This window comes from Mus pahari, chromosome 3 (genome assembly GCF_900095145.1).
Source record: "Mus pahari chromosome 3, PAHARI_EIJ_v1.1, whole genome shotgun sequence".
In the NCBI taxonomy this organism is placed as follows: domain Eukaryota; kingdom Metazoa; phylum Chordata; class Mammalia; order Rodentia; family Muridae; genus Mus; species Mus pahari.
This window is the reverse complement of record NC_034592.1, coordinates 70,420,838-70,442,683: the sequence shown is the minus strand read 5'-3', so window position 1 is coordinate 70,442,683 and position 21,846 is coordinate 70,420,838. Positions and strand designations below refer to the sequence as shown.

Sequence of the window (21,846 nt, the reverse complement as noted above, 5' to 3'; positions counted from 1 at the left end):
ATAAGGAATTAACAGAGGTGAATGGTTGAGTCAGTAGGAGATAGTGATAAAGGGAGGTGGGGAGGGATAGATGAGTTAATGGATAGAGAGAAGTAGGTAACTGATGATAGTTTCCCCCCTAGATACCTGTGCTGTACATTCCAAAATGTGTGCCCATTGTTCTGTGGTTTTCAGAGCAGGAGGCTTAGCTATGTCTGTCCATTCCCAACCCCAACTTTACACTTGCCTGGTACCTGTTTGTCCATCTCCTTCCAGTCCCTTTGCAGTTTTCCAGGAGCTTCTTCCTCTTTGGCTCGCACTGATCCCCCCCCCCTCCAGTATATCCTCTCACCTCTACCGACATAGCTGCAACTGCGGGTTCTTACACTTCTCTCACGGTACGTTCAAATGAGGAGGCTTCGGACACAACAGCTACACAAAACAGTTTTATTTGATGAACCACAGTGACTAACAAGATCATTTTTTTAAAGCGCATTCTGAAGAAGGGGTGGGGGTGAGGAAAAGAGGCTGCCCCTGCTGCTCTCTGTCCCGTGCCATGGTTGAGTTTGCCCTCTCCCAGAAGCCTCCTGCAGCTCGCACTGGCTGCTTTGAGGATGGCCTGGCAGAGAAAGGAGCTGTGCGAAAGTTTCTGGCCTGAGACAGGCAGAGCTCAGCTCAGAAGAGCTGCTTTCTCCATCCCCTACCACCACAACCCCCTTTCCTACCCCAGGAGCAGGATCTCTGCCAGAGATGGTCCAAACTGCATCAAGCTGGGCTCTTCCTGTTTCCATGGAATATGTCTTGTCCTTGGTTTCCAGAGCCCTCCAAGAACAAAACCCGGAATCGCACACCCATGTCCAGCTCACAAAGGCCTCCCACTGTTAATTTTGTCCTTGAGATCCCCACAGAGGCTCCAGTCACTCTTTCCCAACTTCGAATCCCCCTAAAGGAGAAAGAGGAACCAGGGGAGCCAAGAGGCTCAGTCCTGATGGAGAGGATCACAAAAGCTCACCCTATATCCTTCATCCTGTGGCAAGAAAGTGACCTCCTTAAGAAGAGGACCACAGACCCCCAAAGAGACTGAGAGGGGTGAGAAATAAGTCAGGGGCAGGGAGGGACAGAGGAGAAGGGCCCCGCTATAATCTGTAAGTCTGTTCTTGCCACTGTGGAACCGGGAGAGGAACTGGGGCCCAGCTCCAGACTTCTGCCTTAGGACGAGATGCTACTGAGAAAACAGCTCCCTACAGGAAGCCTAGCACAAACATAGACTTCTTTCCAAAATACGGACCAGCCGTCGGAGTTCCCCAAATCCAGTGGGGGTGGATCCACATCTATTCTACCTCCATATGTCCATTCTTCCCCAAGTGGACTGTGAGACCTACAGAGGCACAGGGGAAAGTGAGTGGGGGTTCACCCTAGTCCTTCATCGATAAAGTTTATGCGATACTTGTGTGTGTGTGTGTGTGTGTGTGCACGCGCGCACACACACACACGTGCATGTGCATGTTGATATACATTTATATACACCCATATAGACAAAAAAGCAAATAGCCTTATCTAACCAAGTGAGTGACTCTTGGTGCCAAGTAGCACCAAAACCTATAGAGATGGTGGGGTGGGGGAGGAAACAGGAGAAAGATCTGCTCTACAGTTCACAGTTCTGTAGGAGGTGGAGGGATGAGGATTGGGGGAGGGGAGGCAAGCAGCAAACAAACTAAATACAGACTCCCCTCTAATCCTTTCTGTTCTCCCTTCCCAACTCCCCCTTCAGAGGGAGGGGACAATCCACAGCTTCTTCAGTCCTGTTGCCTTGAAATTCTCACAGACAGTTTTTAAAACAATGATGGGAAGGATACTGGGTTATTGGGAGGATGCACTATTCACTAAACATCACAGAGATTCTGTCAAAGAGAAATCGCTATTCAAACATCCATCCAGCCCTGGTGTCTGGACCAACCATGAACTGATCCAGTTTTTTTTTTGTTTTGTTTTGTTTTGTTTTGTTTTTTTTGAAAGATCCAGAGCTCCTGGCTCTGGGGACTAGAGCACGTCTTTGCCTACATACAGCCACCTGCTGGCTCTCGGAAAACAGGACAAGAGCTCAAAGGACAAGTTACCCTTCAAGTTTCAGGGTTCGTTTTAACCCTTAAGAGTCCAGCAGGGAAGAAGGCGCTGGGGTACGGGCAGGAAGGTTTGAGGAGAAGGAACCCACTAGAAGAGAAAGAGTTAGATCTAGAAAGTGAGTAGTTGGCAGAAATAGTGTCTGCAGCGGAGAAAACAGAAAGGGGAGCTAGAGAGCTGGGGGGGGGGGGGACGGCAGAAAGAAGCAGATTAGATCCGGACTCACACCTCAACATTTTAGGGTCCATATAACCTTCCCCCATTTATTACAAACAAAGAAACTTAAGTTTAAGGAAGTTAAGAGACTTGTGCAAGGTCAACCTCAGAAATGTTGAACAGCTGGGCTGTTTGAAAGGCTCCAGTAAACCACAACCATCTAAGAGGGGCAGGGCAGAACTTAGAAGTGAGCAAGAGAACGGAGTGAGGAGTCCGGGAGAAGGTACAGCCATGCTACCTGATTCTCGGAGTGTGAGGATAAAGTTTGGGTCAGACCCGAGACACCAGGCTTCCCTCTGGTCCCAGCCCTAGTCCACAAGGGTTTCTTGACTATAGGGAATCGATTTCTCATGCATCTGCTCTCCACCCTTTCCCAGGTTGGGGCCAGGGCCCTGGCTGTGCCCGGAAGAGTAACTGGCTGACTTCTCGGCACTGCTGCTGTGAGGGGTGCCTTTGCACCCGCTCTGATCACAGCAGAGCATGGAGGTGCAGGCTTGTCGAAATCGGGGGTCAAAGAAGGCATACAGGAAGGGGTTGAGGCAGCTGTTGACATAACTGATGCAGGTGCAGTAGGGAAAGACATTCATGAGGAAGCTGTCAAAGTCACAGGGCCAGTGCAGCAAATTGCCCAGCATGTAGAGAGTCTTCACCAGGTGGTAAGGCATCCAGCACAGGGCAAAGGTCACCACCAGCACCACGATGATGCTGAGCAGCCGGCGCCTCTTCCGCAGGCCCTCAATGCGCTCCTTTCGGAAATGGCCAGCGATGGTTTGGGCAATGAAGAAGTAACATGTCAGCATGATGGTGAAGGGCACCACAAAGCCCACGGCAGTGGAGGACACCCCAAGGCCCACCTCCCAGGCCCACTCTGAGTTTGAAGTGGCCACCATGGAGTAGTCCATGTAGCACTGGATCTTAGTGCCGTTTTCTGGGGTGTCTGTGGAACGGAACACCATGACAGGCACAGCTAGAAGGGCAGCCAGCACCCATAAGACTGCTGTGGCCACAGCCCCGCTGACTCGCAGCCTTAGTCGAGCATTGGCCACCGGCCTGACAATGGCCAGGTATCGGTCAAAGCTGAGGCCGGTGAGGCAAAAGACACTGGCGTACATGTTGACAAAGATGAGGTAGCTGCTAAGCTTGCAAGAGAAAGTTCCAAAAGGCCAGTCAAACTCCCGGTAGGTATAAGTGGCCCACAGTGGCAAAGTCACCACAAAGGTCAAGTCAGCCACTGCCAGGCTGGCAATGAAGATATCAGCTGAGCGTCTCTTTTCGCGGCTGGTTCGAAACACGGTCCAGAGCACCAGGCCATTGCCTGTGGTGCCTAGAAGGAAAACCAGCATGTAGATGGCAGGAATGAGCGCTCCAGAGGGCGTCCAGTCTGCGTAGTCACATTCAGACTGGTTGTCAGCCCCATAGTAGTTGTAGCCATCATCTTCCATGGTGGTGAATGGAATGAAGCTGGGCAGTGAGTCCCAGGGACACGAGTTCCAGAGTTAGGTCACCAACTCAGCAAGCACCCTGAAGGATTGGCTTGAACCTCAGAGTAAGAGGTCTGAGGGTGCTTAGAGTCCTTCCCGGCATGCAGAACGGGCCCCTTTGGGAGCTCAGACCCAGCGGGATGAGCGTCTCAGGCAGCTCCAGTCTACCTTCCCGTCCCAGCCCTGCTCGGCTAAGACACTTCCTTGCACCCTCCAGAGTCTGTCTCCTCCTAAACTCTTCACTCCCTCCTCCCACTCCCAGGCTAACCCCTCCCTCTCTAGTGAGCCTTAAGATCTTTAAGTCACAGCCCACTTTTTTTTTCTTCTTGCCACTGGGTAAGTAGACTAAATTGCCCCCTACTGTGCTGGGCTGACAATTATCCTGTGCTTTTCAAGCCTGCTGCTCCTCCGGGTCCCACCTCCTCTCTAACTGCCTTCACTCCAGCCTCTTCACTCTGGTTTCCTCTGGCCACTTCTTCATGCCTGCCTTTGGGGTGAGGGGAGTATCTATCCCCCCCCCCCCCAGTCCTCACCCTCCTGTTCTCACCCTCTCCCAACCCTTCTAAAGGGGACAAATTATGCAGATTGAAATCCAGTTTGACCTGAATCCAGGACAAGCAAGGGGCAGAGAAGGTGCGATATTTCACAGGGGTGTCCCAGCATCTGGATGGTCCCTGCTGACCCTGTACTCCCACCCCACCCCCACCCCATGAGGCACTGGGATCCCCTGCATTTCTGCATTGTGTTCATTCCTCTCATTGGCTTCAACCCTGTTTCTGAGAACTGTGGTATTTTGCAGACAAAAGCACCATGAAATTTCTTTACAATTCATAAGCTGCTAGCAGACCAGAGTTTGTAGTTTGCAGGTAGAGAGGCTAAAAAGGGTGTTGACAGAGTCATAGGATGAAGGAAACCCGGGGGGGGGGGGGGACCGGCTCCTAGCCACATCATTAAATCTGTGGGGGAAACTGAGGCTTAAGGTAAGTGACTTAAGACAAAGATTGCAGGGTAAAATTTGTGATGGTTGGTTGCTTACTTTTCTTCTAAGCACATATAGAATACAGTTCTGGTATGTCTTCAGGGATCTCTGATTGTTGAGTGAATAAGAAAATGGACAAATTAGGAAAGGACTAAGACAAGGGAAAGAATAAATGTATGAATTACTATGTGGTAAGAACATGAACTCACCTCCTCGGGTTCTTACCAATATCCATGGGCCAAGAGGTTTCATAAGACCACATAGGGTCAGGAAGTTGAGTTAGAGGATGCAGAAAAAGAAGCAGCCCTGAGCAGATGTAGTCACCCTCCCATCTGGCCTCCTTCCCTCCCGGGAGCCTCTGCAGGAAGAAGAAGGATGCACAAGATAAGATTTTTTTTTTTTTCTAAGTGCATCCTTTCTATTTCACCTCCCAAAAGTGAGGGAAGCTACCCGAATTTGGGCAGGAAGATTCCAAGCTTTGCTTAATAGTAGAGCGTGAAACCCTGGATTCCATGGGGGTTGGCATTGGAAGATAGAAAGGAGGCAAGGAAGGGAGAGAGAAGGAGCGGGAGAGAGGGAGGGGAAAGGTTGGGGCAGAATGAAATGGGCACAAACTAGGTAAGCCTTAGTCATACACGGCAAAGCTTACAGAGTTGATAACCACTTCCTGGAAGGAGGGTTCATCAGTAAGGACCCCCAGGGGTCTTCAAGTAGACAAATATCTTCAAGTAGATACCTGCATGGATAAGTTAAGCATGTATTCAGACAAAGCAGCCAGTTTGTGATAGCAGGGAGTCAGAGACCGTGACTAAGTAGAGTTTGTCTGTCAAAGGACACTGGGCAGGTGCTGTGCACGCCTGCTGTAGTGCCAGCTACTTTAAAGACTGAGGTCGGAGGATCACTTGCATCTAAGAGTTTGGGGACAACCTAGGCAACACAATGAGACTTTGTCTCAAATAAGACAGAAGGCCTCCTCAGTTCTGGTCTCTGGTTGCTCTGCAGCAATGTGGGCCAGTGTTCCCATGCCTCAAGATGTTTCAAGACAATGTCTAATTCTGAATGCTTGCGGGAAAGTATTGATCCACATGGGGAAATGATTCCATTTTTAAAAAAGAATGTATTCTAGGTGCCAGGCAAGGTAGTGCACGCCTATAATCCCAACAACTAAGGGGCAGAAACTGAAGTTTGAGGCAGAAATGAGTTCAAGGCATTAACACCCATATCAAAATATAAAACAAGGTAAGTAGGACAGCTTGTAGCCTCTCCAGTGGGCAGGGTTTGAACAGGAAGAGCTGTCTGACGATAGGAGGAAGAAGAAACAGAGAGGAAACACAGACAAGGAAGCCAGAAAATGCAAAGGTTGAAAAATAAAAAACAACCGTGGTCAAAGTCTTAGGATGCAAGGGGGAAATGCAGGAAAGATGGGTGGAGAGAAAGATAAGGAAGGTCCTAAGGGCCACTGGCTGGGTCTCCTGAGCACTGTTCACATACTGAGTGTCAGGCATCCTTCTGTACGTTTTATTGTCTCTTTCAATCAGTAAAACAATGAGAGGAATGGGCAAGGAGATGGTGTGGGGCCTGAGTTCATATCCCCCAGCACACACATAAAAGGAGGAAAGACGGCATGCATCTGTAATCCAGTATTTGACAGAGTAGAGACAGGGAGCCAGCTTAGCCAAGGCAGTCAGGTCCTAAACAAAAAATAGCGAAACTGTTGAGACTAACATTCTAATAGCAAACTCTGGCTTCCATATGCATAGGTGAGCACACCTACACATACCACATGCACACACATCAGAGAGAGAGAGAGAGAGAGAGAGAGAGAGAGAGAGAGAGAGAGAGAGAGAGAGAGAGAGAGAGAGAGAGAGAGAGAGAGAGAGAGAGAGAGAGAGAGAGAGAGAGAGAAAGAGAGAGAGAACTTAGGAGAACAGAACTTAGAACTCTAATTTAGCTTCAGCAGAAAGGTGAATGAGGAAACAGACACAAGATAGGTAAAGTAACTTGTTCTCTCAGCCACTAAATAGAGTCCTTCGACCCTTTTAAAATTGGAACTGCCGCGTGTTAAGCATGATACAGATATGGAAGGAGGCTAAGATAGCTGTGATTTAGGTATCTACCATTGCCAGAGACAGCACCTGGTTGGCTGCGCTAATTGAAAAGATAACATGGCTCTGCCTCTAGAGCTCCGTGCTTCTGCAGAACGGTAATCGTCCTACTCAATTCTGCCTGGAACTGAGGCTTCATCAACCAGGGAGTGTGCAAGCCCCGTTGCTTCATCAACCAGGGAGTGTGCAAGCCCCGTTGCTTCTTCTGAGCAGGTGGCAGAATGACAGTGTGGCCGAGTAGAAATGGTTAACCATCAGCCACTTCAGATCCCATTGCCTATCAGGAGGGACCGCATAGCTGGGCAGGAGGCAATTTTCTCCAGAGGAGGAGAGAGAGTAAACACTTGTGCTGTAGCCATTCCGGGACAGAGACTGATGCTAGGCATCACACGTGTTTCATTTTTTGCTTCCAGAAAGATCCAGGAGCAACCCTGGGTCACTGAGGACATAGAAAGAGGGGAACATGAAAGCTTCAATAGCCTTGAAACCAACTTCCTGTCTCTCTCTCTCTCCCAGCTGTCCTGCCTGGATCCCAAGCCAGATGCAAACCCAGAGTTCTCAATGGGAGAAAATATGAATGCGTTTTATTAATTCTCTGTCTCAATTGAAAGGGAAGGGAATTTGGAGCCTGGGATGGGACAGGGGTCAATGATCTGTGCCTAGAATGGTGGGATGCTGATAAGACCCAGACTCCAGCCTTAGAGCAAGCTGGAGCCAGATGACCTGAGTGATCCGACACTGACAGCCAGGCTCACTCCTCACCCAACCTGGTGCTGATCCATCCCTGTCTCCCACCACACTATCCATCACAGAAGTTGTGGAATTGGTAAACAGAACTGAGGTTGCAGGCCAGCCTGATGTGCCCCAAGACTCAGAGGCTCCACATACCCCAGCCCTGGGACTGATATCTGTCTGTCATCTAACCTCTCTGTTTAGCCCCTAAAAATGTTTGTTGAATTAAAGCCTTAAAGGTGTGCTTAGAGGACTGGTGATAACCTGGGTCTTTACCTCAGGACCATTCTACTGTAATAGCAAGGGCAACTTTTGGCAAAACTGATCCAAAGTGATCTACTTGCAGCTGTGTGGTAAAGCAGGAGCTAAGGCAGGTTTGTTAGCCAGAGTCCCCAGGGCTAGTTGGCCTAGGAGAGGAACAAGCAGGTTTCCTAGGGGACTTCTCTCTCCTAGGTGATTTCAGCCAGGTATTGTGACAAGTCAGAGATAAACAGTTCCTGGCAGAAAAGTGTCTTGGCCCTGTTCCATGAGAAGGGCCAAAATTGCTGGCAGAGTGAAAATTCTAGAGTTGGGTTCAGAAGTCTTCCCCAACCTTCCCCACAGGCTGACTCCTCACCTAGAGAACAAAGACAGCCTTGGCTGTGATGGACATTGTCATGTGCACTTAGTGAGTGCAAGTTTTACACAGGCCACTTAGATGGGACATCTAGGGATGCTTGTAAACAGACTGCAGATAAGTGTATAATTGCATATGTGTGCAAGGGTGTCCCTGGCTTGCAGGTATACGTATTTATGTGTGTAGGGGAATGTGCTTTCTTGTATACAGTGGGGGTAGGAGTGTGCCCCGGACTCACACAGCTATGTCATAGTTTCAGAGGACTAGATAAACATCCTGCCTAAAGGACAGGAAAGTGTGGTTAATTGGCTCTCTCTAAAGCTTGGAGTTGAGGAGGAAAGCTAAAGCCATCTGCTGGGACCCCACCCAGACCTGGCTCAAGCTCTGCGCTGGGACATCAAAGTAGAACTGTAGCCTTTCTCTGCCCCTCACTGACTTCTCACCTCCTCCCTTCCAGCGCTCTGCTCTGCCCCTGACTTCACAGGTCTGCTTTGAACTCCACAGCTTGGGAACTCACCCGGGGCAACAGGCTTGCCTGCCAGCTCTCTCTCTCTCTCTCTCTCTCTCTCTCTCTCTCTCTCTCTCTCTCTCTCCCCAAGAGGCAGCCACAGCTGTGTCCCTAACAGCTGGTTTGCTTTCTGAGGAAGCTGGGGGTGGAGGGGAGATGGGAAGGAACAGGGAGGTAGATAGATATAGTTGAAACGTAACTACCTGCCTCGCTCCAGTAGGGCTGCTATTGTCTTCTGCCACAGCACTGCAGCACCACCCCAGCCCTACTCCTTATCTGACCCAAACCAAATGGTCGTCTTTAGCAATTAAAGCCAAATCTGCCCTTACACCCACCCCACCCCCTCTGATATCCCTACCACCACCCCTGCCCTAACTCATTCCACCATTTGGTACTACTTCCAGCTTCTTGACCTTATTTCAAACTCTCTAGGCTCCCTGGACAGGAAAGACAGAATGCAGCAGCCTGAGACCCAGGGATATGAGTTCCAATCCCCTCCTACCTATTCATCCATTCACCCAACAAGTGTTTGTTGAGCAGCTAGTGTGTGACAGACAGGCTTAGTCTCTGATCCCCTGCACTTGCTAGGGGTGAGGAAGTGACTGGTGAGCGATGGCAGAGCACTGGGGTCCAGATAAACACCATAAAGGAAGTTAAGCTGGGACAATGGCACAGAGAATAAATGAAAGCTGGTAGTTTGAGCAAGCATAGTCTGTGGAGGCCTCATGGGGGTCTCTGGCATCCTAACTGAGGCTTGAATGATGAGCTTGCTGTGTCTGAAGCTTGAATGATCAGCTGGCTTTGTAGCCCAAACAAGCCCCCAACCACACATCCCCCCCCCCCAAGTTTCTCTATCTGTACATGAATGAAGACACTGGATCAGTCAGGTCTATTTTTCTGGGGACTATGGCAGCAGCTCCAACAGTGACTGGGCAAGTGGCTTTCTTTCCAGTGAGGTCAAAAGGGAACAGTGAAGGGATCTCTCAGTCACTAAATGCAGGATCAGATTACAATCATGGCACCAAGCCCTGTCTGATGGATTAGAATGGGATCAGCAGGAATCTGGACGTCTCTCCTGAGCTCTCTTGTGCTCTTACCAACACACCCACCTTTGCCACCCCGCCCCCTCCCACATACACACACAGAACCCCATCCATGGTAACTCTAACAAACCCATGTGAATCATACCACCATCATGTGCATAACCTCAGAAGGGATGGGGGGATTCCTCAGGACGGTGTGGGTAGAGATTGAGCTCCTGGAACAGGAAAGATTCCTAATTCATCAAGACCTTTGGTTCCTAAGTTGAGGCCGTAGGCCATAGACAATAGTAACAGGGGAATGGGTGGTAGCGTCGGGTCAGCACCAGCACTGCATAAAATCTTTCAGAAATGGCACAGTCCCCTTTGCCTTGACAAGGATAAACCTCTAAATGCCACGCAGCAGCGGCTCAAGCCTGGGTTTGAGCAAATCCATGTGGTGGCTCTGGTTCCTCCCATGCTGCTCAGCAGGCCTTTGTTGAATTAAAAACTGAGAGGGTAGAATCATTATTATTTAATAAATGGTGTGGGTTGGACAAATAGAATCCTTCCCTGATGGGAGCTCACTGGGGAAGAACAGGAAAGCAAGCAAAGCGGTCTTTGATGGTGAAAGGTTGAAGCTACTAAGCTATTCCACACATTGGGCTGCACTGGGGAGGACTGCAAGGATTAGGGAAGGAAAGGGCTTTGCCCAGTTGTCCCTGGGCCACCCAGTCAGGCCCCCCAAGAACTCCTGCAGAGGAAGCTTTCTCCCCACAGCTCCCTGGCCTTTGTCTAGCTGTGATGAGGGACTCCAGCAAGAGGCAGAGGGCAGGAAACAACAGAAGCAGGAAGGAGGTCAGGAAGAGGCGGATGAGACCCCAGCCAGCTCACACTCAGCCCTACCAACCTTCAGGACAGCAAAGCAATGCTTCCAAAAATATTTACACGAGTCTAAATTAATGAGGGACTATATCAGCTCTGACAATGGGAGGATGTGGGGCTGGCCCTCCAGGGGAGAAGACCAACGCAATCAGGCCCCAGGCACTATGTAAGGGGACCGGGCCTGGGGGAAGGCTAGCCTTGTAGAGCTAAAGGAGGAAATCTCAGCCTGCCAGCACTGGTGACAACAGTATCTGCCCTCGTCTCCCTAAGGAAAAGAGAGCATGTTGCACTCTCAGAACTACACAAAGCGTCTTCACCCTGCCTTTCCCACTTCCATGGAAGGCAGAAATCTCCTCTTCTTCATCCTGAAGGGCACCTTAGGACCACTGACCTCAGTTGACCAGATGTTCACTCTTGGCCTTGACAGCCCCTTCTCATTCTAGTCTGGTCAGCCCATCACTTCCCACAGGGATCGCCATCAGTAAAGCAGAGTTCAAAGGAAAGGGGTTGGAGCCCATGCTGCTACTCAAAGTCTAGAAAATCTAACAATTGCAAAATTCAGTTTCCCCATCTATAAGGTAGAAGTGATTTGAGAGACTGTGTGTCTATCTTGATCGCCTGGGACCGGCAATCAGAGTAGGTGAGAATGTGAGGGTAAAGCATTACCACGTTCAGAAAACACTGAGGGCCTTGTGGACCAAGTTACGGGGTCACAGAAGAAAGAGCTTAAAATGTCACAGGACTGCAATTAACCAAGGCCGTGTTGCCAAACTCAAAATCGTCAAAGGTATAGAGTCAGTCAGGCGCCCAGCAACGAACGGCTCATGAATAGATAAAGAAATATGGTATATATCCACAATAAAATTTTATCAATCATAAAGAATAAAATGATGTCCTTTGAAGCTAAATGGGTGGAACTTGACGTCATCCTGTCTAGAATAATAAGCCGGTTTCATGAAAACAGACATGGTGTTTTCTCCCATGTATGAGATTTAGGCAAGGGGCAGGGCTTAGAAGTGAGAGGAAAAACATTAGGGATGTGAAAGCGAAAAGGATGAGGAATCCAGAGGATGAGAAAGACCAAAGAGGGGTGATTGTGATCAAAGTACGTTAGGAAACTGTATGCACATACAGAAATATCAGTGTGAAATTCCTTACTTATACTTTATAATGCTTTATAATCAATATATATGCTAATGAATATGGGAATAAAGTTAGATAAGGCCAAAAAGTTGATCTTTTCATCCCAAATAAGATGCAGCTTATCCTTGCACCATCGCTCTCACTGCGCAGAGAAACAAGCATGGAAGTCTAGCCTAGCAAACAGTGAGAGTTGTGAGGGTAAAATACACGCTAAGTGTCAAGAATGCCAAGTAAGAAAAAGAGTGTGACCACGCCTCATCAGAAAGGTTCACACAGAGGCTCTGCCAGTGCCTCACAAATACAGGAGTGGATGCTCATAGCCATCCACTGGACAGAGCACAGGGTCCCCAACGGAGGAACTAGAGAAAGGACCCAAGGAGCTGAAGGGGTTTGCAGCCCCATAGGAGGAACAGCAATATGAACTAACCAGTACACCCCGCCCCCCAGAGCTCTCAGGGATTAAACCACCAACCAAAGAAAACACATGGTGGGGCTTGTGGCTCTAGCTGCATATGTAGCAGAGGATGGGCCTTGTCGGTCATCAATGGGAGGAGAGGCCCTTGGTCCTGTGAAGGTTCTATGCCCCAGTATAGGGGAATGGCAGGGCCAGGAGACAGGAATGGGAGGGTTGATGAGGAGGGGGAGGGAGAAGGGTTTAGGGGTTTTTCAGAGGGGAAACCAGGGTTTTCTTCAGAGGGGAAAATAACATTTGAAATGTAAATTAAAAAAATCTAATAAAAAGAAATAAAAAATAATTTAAAAACAAGAGAGAACTATAAAAAGAAAAAGAAAGGTTCACATAGGTTCCTTGTAAAAATAATAATAATCTGGATAGACTAGGATAAATAAAACATAAAAATAAGGTTCACTGAGAATAGATCCATTCTTATCTCCTTGTACAAAGCTCAAGTCTAAGTGGATCAAAGACCTCCACATAAAACCAGAGACACTGAAATTGATAGAGGAGAAAGTGGGGAAAAACCTCGAAGATATGGGCACAGGGAAAAAATTCCTCAACAGAACACCAATGGCTTGTGCTGTAAAATCAAGAATTGACAAATAGGACCTCATAAAATTGCAAAGCTTCTGTAAGGCAAAAGACACAGTCCACAAGACAAAAAGGCCACCAACAGTTTGGGAAAGGATTTTTACCAATCCTAAATCTGATAGAGGACTTATATCCAATATATACAAAGAGCTCAAGAAACTGGACTCCAGAAACTCAAAAAACCCCATTAAAAAATGGGGTACAGAGCTAAATAAAGAATTCTCAACTGAAGAATATCGAATGGTTGAGAAACACCTGAAAAAATGTTCAACATCCTTAGCCATCAGGGAAATGCAAATCAAAACAACCCTGAGATTCCATCTCACACCAGTCAGAATGGCTAAGATTAAAAATTCAGGTGACAGCAGATGCTGGCGAGGTTGTGGAGAAATAGGAACACTCCTCCATTGCTGGTGGGATTGTAAGCTTGTACAACCACTCTGGAAATCAGTCTGGCGGTTCCTCAGAAAATTGGACATAGTACTTCCGGAGGACCCAACAATACCTCTTCTGGGCATATACCCAGAAGATCTTCCAACTGGTAATAAGGACACATGCTCCACTATGTTCATAGAAGCCTTATTTATAATAGCCAGAAGCTGGAAAGAACCCAGATGTCCCTCAATAGAGGAATGGATACAGAAACTGTGGTACATTTACACAATGGAGTACTACTCAGCCATTAAAAACAATGAATTTATGAAATTCTTGGGCAAATGGATGTATCTGGAGGATATCGTCCTTAGGGAGGTAACCCAATCACAAAAGAAGTCACTAGATATGTACTCACGGATAANCGGATATTAGCCCAGAAACTTAGAATACCCAAGATACATTATGCAAAACACAAGAAAACCAAGAAGGATGACCACTGGGTGGATACTTCATTCTTCCTTAGAATAAGGAACAAAATACTCATGAAAGGATATAGGTACAGAGACAAAATTTAGAGCTAAGATGAAAGGATGGACTATCCAGAGACTACCCCATTCGGGAGTCCATCCCATCATCAGCCACCACACCTAGATACTAATGCTCATGCCAGCAAGATTCTGCTGAAGGGACCCTGATATTGCGGNCTCTTGTGAGGCTATGCCAGTGCCTGGCAAACACAGAAGTGGATGCTCACAGCCAGCTATTGGATGGAACACAGGGTCGCCAATGGAGGAGCAAGAGAAAGTACCCAAGGACCTTAAGGTCCTTAAGGGGGCTGCAACCCTGTAGGTGGAACAACAATATGAACTAACCAGTACCCCCTGAGTTTGTGTCTCTAGCTGCATATGTAGCAGAAGATGGCCTAATCGGCCATCATTGGGAAGAGAGGCCCCTTGGTCTTGCAAACTTTATATGACCCAGCACAAGGGAAGGCCTGGGCCAAGTAGTGGGAGTGGGTGGGTAGGGGAGCAGAGGTGGGGGGAGGGTATAGGAAACTTTTGGGATAGCATTTGAAATGTAAATAAAGAAAATAATAATAATTAAAAAATAAATAAATACATTTAATAAAAAAAAATAAGGTTCACTTTTTTTTCTACTTTCCTCATCAACTGCTTATACATGCAAAATCAGTTGTGTGGCCTGTGTAATATTCCTATTGGACAAAGATCAGACAAAGATCAGACACCAGCTTCAGTCTCTGGTGCTATATCAGACTGAGGGGGCTCATAACAAGCAGGGGCAGTTTTTCAGATCGAAACCAACATTTAGGAGAGGATGCAGTTTGGATCTTGGAATCATGGGTAATTTGTCATGAAGTCGAATCAGAGAGAAGTGATTTCTTTCCCCTCTAAGCCATAGTGCCACTACTGGTGACAGCCAAGTCTTGCATCCTGATACACTAAGTTTATTATCAGTCACTTTTTTTTTCAGTCTAATTTGTTTTGTGTTGTGTGGGAGTGTGTGGGTGCATATATGTGTGTGCATGTTGCTGCATATGTGGGTTCAAGTGCATGTGTGTGCAAATGAACATGAAGGCCAGATGTCAAACCTTGAGCTTCAAATTATTACCCATCTTGCACATGCCTTTTTTTTTTTTTTTAACAGTATCTGTCACTAGCATAGACCTTACTTATTCAGCTAAGCTGGCTAAGGAGCCTCAAAGATCCACCTGTCTCTACCTCCCCAGCAGATGTGCAGCACCATGCCTGGAATATGTGACATGTGCTCTCGCATCAAACTCAGGTCTTCATGCTTACACAGCGATCACATACCAACCAAATTAGCTCCCAACCAAGTCTGTCTTTTAAATAATACAAAGTGAAGCTGTTAAGAGCACTGGCTGTTCTTCCAGAGAACTGGGTTCAACCCTCGGCATCCATATGGTGGCTCACAAGTATCTATAACTCTAGTCCCAAGGTCCTGAGTCCCTCCTCTTGCTCACAGCATGCCCATGGTGCATACACATATGGGCAGGCAAAACGTATACATACATAAAATACAGTAAAAATAAATAAATAAATGTTAAATGCTACATGTACTTTACAGGTTGGTAAACTGAGTCGCAGAAGGGTTACATCACTGTTTCAGGATCATGTGGCTTCTGTGAAGTGGAAAGACCTTGACTACAGGGGACTAGAAAGATGGTTCAGTGGCTAAGTGTACTTACTGCTCTTGCAGAGGACATGAGTTCAAATCCCAGCACCCATATAGGGTGACTCACCATATGCTAGGATTCCAGCTCCATGGGAATTTAACACCTCCTGCCTCTGTGGGGCATCTGCGCTCACATGCACGTAGCCACATGCAGACACATACACATAATTTTTTAAATAATTTTTTTAAAGATAAAGATCTTGACTTTGACTCCAGCAACCTGAGTGTTTTGTTTCCAAGGAAGTACTTTTTCAAGCCAGCAACGCTGATTGTGTACCCAGAAGTGAGGGGCTATGACTTTACTGAAGATCTACAAAGAAGTCTCAGAGAGGGGCTGGAGCACTTTTCATAATTTCATAATTCCAGAGGTCCTGAGTTCAATTCCCAGCAGCCTCCAAGTGGCTCACAACCATCTGTAATGGGATCTGTCACCCTCTTCTGGTGTGTCTGAAGAGAGTGACAGTATACTCATACATAAATAAATGAAATTTTCCCTATTAGTCAGGAAAATGTGAATTAAATCTACTTTAAGGTACCCCAGGCATAATGACTACTAACAAGAAAGCTAACAGCAGGTGTTGGGGAGGCTATGGAGAAAGAACACTTGCTCACTGCTGGTAGGAATGTAAACTGGGGTAGCCATTGTGGGTACTAGTGCTAGAGTTAGAACTACCACATGACCCAAATAACCCACTCCTGGACATATCCCACCACAGAGACACTTAATTGTCTATGCCTAGTTACTATAGCTCAAAAATGGAATCAGCCTCGGTTCCATGCACGTGTTATGACATATGAAAATACAGTACAAATACACAACAGAATTGAATTCAGATATAAAGAAAATGAAATTTGTGGGGGAATCACTGGATAGTATACTGGAAAGTATAATATTAAGTGAGACTATCTGTGGTTTTTTTTTAAGACAGCATCTCCCACTGAACCTGGAACTTGCCATTTTGACTAAGCTGTCTGGCTTGAAAGTGCCTGGGTCCACATGTCTCTGCCCCCATCGGCCCTAGAGTGCCAGGCATGCACCCTCAATCCTGGTTTTTACATGAGCTCAGGGGTCAGAACCCAAATCCTCAGGCTGGTACAGCAAGCGCATTACCTACTGGGTCATCTCCCCGGCCCACGTTGAATGTTGGTTCAATGAAAATAGGGTAATAATTAAAACAGTTAAGCAGCTGACTCTGAAGAGGAAATCGACTAGCTCAGCCCCAGGTGTGTTGATGTAGCCACACCTCAGTTTAAGCAGCCACACAATGGAACACACTGGTTGTCAGAATTATGAAATGCTAAAATTGAGGGCTGAAGGGCTGAAGAGATGGCTCAGCGGTTAAGAGCATTGACTGCTCTTCTAGAGGTCTTGAGTTCAAATCCCAGCAACCACATGGTGGCTCACAACCACCTGTAATGGGGATCTAATGCCCAATTCTAGTGTGTCTGAAGATAGCAGCAGTGTACTCACATACACGAAATAAATTAATAAATTAAAAAAAAATGAGGGCTAAGTCTTCTGCCTTGACAGAGTGAGCACAGAGTAAATGTTTCCCGCTACAGTGATTTTACCTAATCCTCACTGCGACCCTATGGGAGAGTCAGGAATGATTCTGAAATGATGTTCTTCCCAAGTTATAACGTCACAAACTGGGGAACAGAGATTAAGATGCGTACTTAAGTCCCTCCACTTCCAAGTACTAGAATGGGACTCAAATCGGAGACTGTTGGTTCCAAGGTCTACAGTCATAACCATCAAGCTGTATAGTTCATGGTCATAAGCAACTCACAAAACCATGATATTTTTAAATCCTGCTTTGCTTTTCTTTTTTTTTAAATAATACTTCCCATCCTAATTTCCTTCTGCACAAAGTATTTCACCCTTAGACAGGCATGGTGGCACATGCCTTCAACCCAGTACTTGGTAGAGGCAGTAAGATGCCTAGCCTGGGCTACATGAGAACCTGTCTCAAAAATAAAATAGAAGAAAAGAAAAGAAAAGAAAAGAAAAGAAAAGAAAAGAAAAGAAAAGAAAAGAAATGTCTGTCCATGGCTGATCTGTTGTTGCTTCGTTGCTTGCTTGCTGTTTGTTTGTTCATTTGTTTGTGACAAGCTCATTACGTAGCCAAGGCTAGTCTTGGATCGGAAGTGATCCTTTTGCCTCAACCTCCAGAGTCCTGGGATTGCAAGTATGCAATACTGTACCCAGTTCTGCCCGGTAGGCTGATGCATCACTCTCTGCCAATTGCCTCTGCCTATCTGAAGGCTCTGCTTGTGACTCGCCCATCATCAGTTCCCAGGCACTTCCAAGATCACAGGTACCCAATTTTAATGTATCTCACCAAAAAGACAGGCTACTGGTGTTACATTATGTCCGTACTCTTTGGGGCTGCTGTGGTTGGTCAGATAGAATAAGGAACTGGATATGGATGAACTCTGCTAGAACACCCTGAAGAAACTGCGGGGCATCTTCAGTGCCTCTGACTGCTTGGTGATGCTGACCTCTAGTGGTCATGTCCTGGTACTCAGCCTCATCCTTTCTCTAGTGCAAGTTTGCAGCACCGCCTTGTAAACCTGCCTCAGGGACTCGGACCTGTCAGGTTAAGGCCCAGAAGACCCTGCTATGAATGACATCTTCTCTTCTTCAAGGACCTCAGGTCTCTGGAACTACTAACCCCAGTATCTTGTAGCTTTGAAACTGGGTGAGCCCTTTAAAAAGATTTGCCAACAAGCAAATTAGCTGACAGATTTGAGGGTGAATAGGCCCCAGATCCCAGCATAGATTCCCAGTGACCCCAAAAATCAATCTCACACCCCTCTACCCTGTTCAAGGTTTTGACGTACTTTTTCTTTCTTGTAATGTAGTTACAGCACACTGTCATGACACAGTATTATGTTATGACTTTGACAGAGAAAAGGAATAATCTTGTCATACTATTTTCTCTTTGGGTAGGACAGGCATAAAACCAGGAGGCGTTGAATTAACCTCAGACTTATGCATGACTCTTACTTAAACATGTCACTCTGCAAAGATGACACAAGGAAGAAAGACTGAAACTGTTTGGCTAAGGAAAATTAAGGGCTAGAAAGAGACTGAGAAATTGCTTTACTAAACTGATAATCGGTGAGAAAAAGAGGACAGGCACTGAAAGCAAGAATCTCATCGCTGAGTACATAGCACCACCTTGTGGTTGCTTCTAAGACTAGCATTCTGCCTCCACTCTTCTCCAAAGCCTGACGAGTATACAATATGCAGGAGAGCTTTTAAAAACTTAAATAATTTTTAAATGCACTGTTTACAAAACGTTTCTTTAGCACTTTGCCTAGTTTTCTAGGCCCTTCATCTGGACCTTTTTTATCTATGGACTTTGACTGGAGTCTTTTGTGCCATACCTACTAATTTTAACATTTTTTAAGGTGTGTGCTTGTTGAGTTGGTCAAAGTAACATATGCAAGGATACAGTGTTTATTCAAAGATATCCCAGTTTTTTTTAAAAAGATTTATTTATTATATGTAAGTACACTGTAGCTGACTTCAGACACTCCAGAAGAGGGCATCAGATCTTGTTACAGATGGTTGTGAGCCACCATATGGTTGCTGGGATTTGAACTCAGGACCTTTGGAAGAGCAGTCAGTGCTCTTACCTGCTGAGCCATCTCACCAGCCCCGATATCCCAGTTTTTATTCTGGAAAAAATAAGCACTATTATAGGAATTTGACAAGAATAGAGAGGAAAGAGGAGAGAGATTATGATCGCAGTATCCTATTTCGTTGACTGTGGTCACCCTGATAAGACATGTGAACTTCAGCACACTCTGTGCTGACAGACAGTCAGAGGGATAGTCAGCAGTCATAGAGAGCTAGAGTTCCAAGCACCGGCCATTCACTGAGCAGCCTTGCCTGTCTCTCTTCTTTGGAGGACCCCAGTTTAAGCCCAGTGGTATCAACACACCACCAAGGCCTCTGCCTTCATGGGATGTGGAGCCTTGTGCAATATTTATTCACTCTAGATTCCAATATCTTCCCCCTCTTCCCAGTCCTCCCCCACAGCTCCTCCCCACCCTCCATCCCCCTCTCCTCTGGGAAGGGGAAGACCCTAGCACAACAAGTCCCTGCGGGACTACTCACTTCCTCTCCCATTGAGGCCAGACGAAGCAGCCCAATTAAGGTAACAAAATCCACAGAGAGAAAACAGATTCAGGGACAGCCCCCACTCCAGTTGTTGGGGAACGCACATGAAGACCAAGCTACACATTTTGCTGCATATGTGTGGAGGGCCTATGTATAACCCATGCTACCAGCTCTTTGGCTGGTGGTTCAGTCTCTGGGAGCCTCCAAGGGTCCAGTTAGTTGGCTCTCAGTCTTCCTATGGAATTCCTATCCCATTGGAAACCCTCAGTCCTTCCCCAACTCTTCCATAAGAGTCCCTGAGCTGTGAGTCTCCCCATCTGTTCCCATTAGCTGCTGGGTGGAGCCTCTCAGAGGACAGTTATGCTAAGATCCTGTCTGCAAGCATGGTTAATAGTGTCAGGGATTGGTTCTTGCCCATGGGATGGGTCTCAATTTGGGGGCCATCATTGTTTGGTCATTTCCTCAGTATCTGCTCCATCTTTGTCCCTGCATATGTTGTAGGCAAGACACATTTTAGGTCAAAGTCAGCCTGTCAGCTTGTATCTAATCAGACTGCAAAGCAACTGATTAGATACAAGGATATCTGCAGCAACAATGAAAGTTAGTAAAGACTTAAAACTAAAGTGATACTAGACTTGTTTTGTTTTGTTTCATTTTGGTTTTTTTTTTAATACAGGGTTTCTCTGTTTTGCACTGACTGTCCTAGAACTCTCTTTGTAGATCAGGTTGGCCTTGAACTCACAGAGATCCACCTGCCTCTGCCTCCCAAATGCTGGGATTAAAGGTGTATGCCACCGGGGTTCAGTTCACAGCACCTACCTCAGGTGGCTTATAACTGCCAGTGTAATTCCAGTTCCAGGTCATCTGGTGCCTTCTGGCCTCTAGAGTATCCGCACGCATGTGGTGCATATAAAAACTCATGCAGGCACGGATACATATAATAAATAAAGCAAACAGATCTTATTTTTAAAAACATATATAACACCACCCATTCACAGGATAACCAAGAATCATTCTTTCTAAAATAAGATGGACTCATCTCATCAAAATAAAAGTACCAAGGGGCAGAGAGATTGCTTAGTAAAATACTGAACACACCAAACATGATGATCTGAGTTCAGTTCCCCAACATACACATAAAAATCCAAACATAAGTCTATTTGTTGGTTTCCACAAACTGGTAAGGCCTTATTGCTGAAGATAATACCTATATATCTCATTTGAACACAGAGAAACCAAGCTGATTCCCAACTGGAGCCTTTCCCTCTACTGACGAGTGTTCGTGGCACTGAAAGATACTCTGCACACTACAGAGGAGAAAGTCACTACATCCCAGCTGCAAACCCTTCAGTCTACAATGGTGACCTGCCTGTATGACATACTGGTGCTATAGTGGTGCCACAAACATTGTGGGAAGAACCACACACTCCCTGATTAGATTTAAGGTCCATTCCATGATATGGAACACATGCCTGATATTACTTGGGTGATCAAGAACCCGAGATTAGATAGGCCAGGGATCTAGGGTAAAACCAAGCACCTCTGTTCTGCTAAAGGAACATAGCAATAAAATTACTCCTAATGACGTTCCGTGTCTCAGATCATAGATCTTAGCCTTCTTCAGAGAAGCTTTCTCCTGCAGTAGATGGGAACTTACACAAAGACCCACAACTGGACAATTTACAGAGAATGGTAAACCTTGGATGGAAAAAACCCTCAAGACTCAACTCTGCAAAAGAGGAGATGGGAAAACTTTAAGAATCAGAGGGACTAGATAACACCGAGACAAGTAGTGTCTTCCAGACACTCCTGACCTGACACATTGAACTCACAGAGACTGTAACAGCATGACTAGGGCCTGCAAGATCCAAACCAGATGGAGTCCAAGCGCTGAAAGGGGAAGTGGACACAATGTTTCATCCCCAACTAAGAAACTATCTTCAATTAACAACCACTGCCAAAGGAAAATTTAGTTTTCCCCAATAGAATCTCAATGGATATATAAGTCATACTTAAGGATAAGCCCCATGCCCAGCCATAGATGGTCAACACAAAATTAACTCAAAGTGGGGGGTTGTTTTGTTTTTCTTAACCTGACTGGTCTTTTGCTTGTATATTATGGTTCCCCATTTTGTTCTTATTGGTTGCGTGTGTGTGTGTGTGTGTGTGTGTCCACGCGTGTGCTCGCGTGCATCTTTTTGTCTGCTTGAATATGCTCTTTTTCTTTTTAGTTTGTTCATTTTGGTTTGGGTTTTTTTTTTGTTTGTTTGTTTGGTTGGTTGGTTGGTTTGGT

The 21,846-nt window shown here is 46.4% G+C and overlaps 1 protein-coding gene across 1 annotated transcript; it reads right to left on the bottom strand.

Moving 5' to 3' along the window:
- Positions 1–2,331: 2,331 nt before the first annotated feature.
- Aplnr (apelin receptor) lies at positions 2,332–3,974 on the bottom strand. Its single transcript, XM_021193933.2, has one exon. It carries the CDS (start codon positions 3,756–3,758, stop codon positions 2,625–2,627), a length of 1,134 nt encoding a protein of 377 aa, XP_021049592.1. The 5' UTR covers positions 3,759–3,974; the 3' UTR covers positions 2,332–2,624.
- Positions 3,975–21,846: the final 17,872 nt, after the last annotated feature.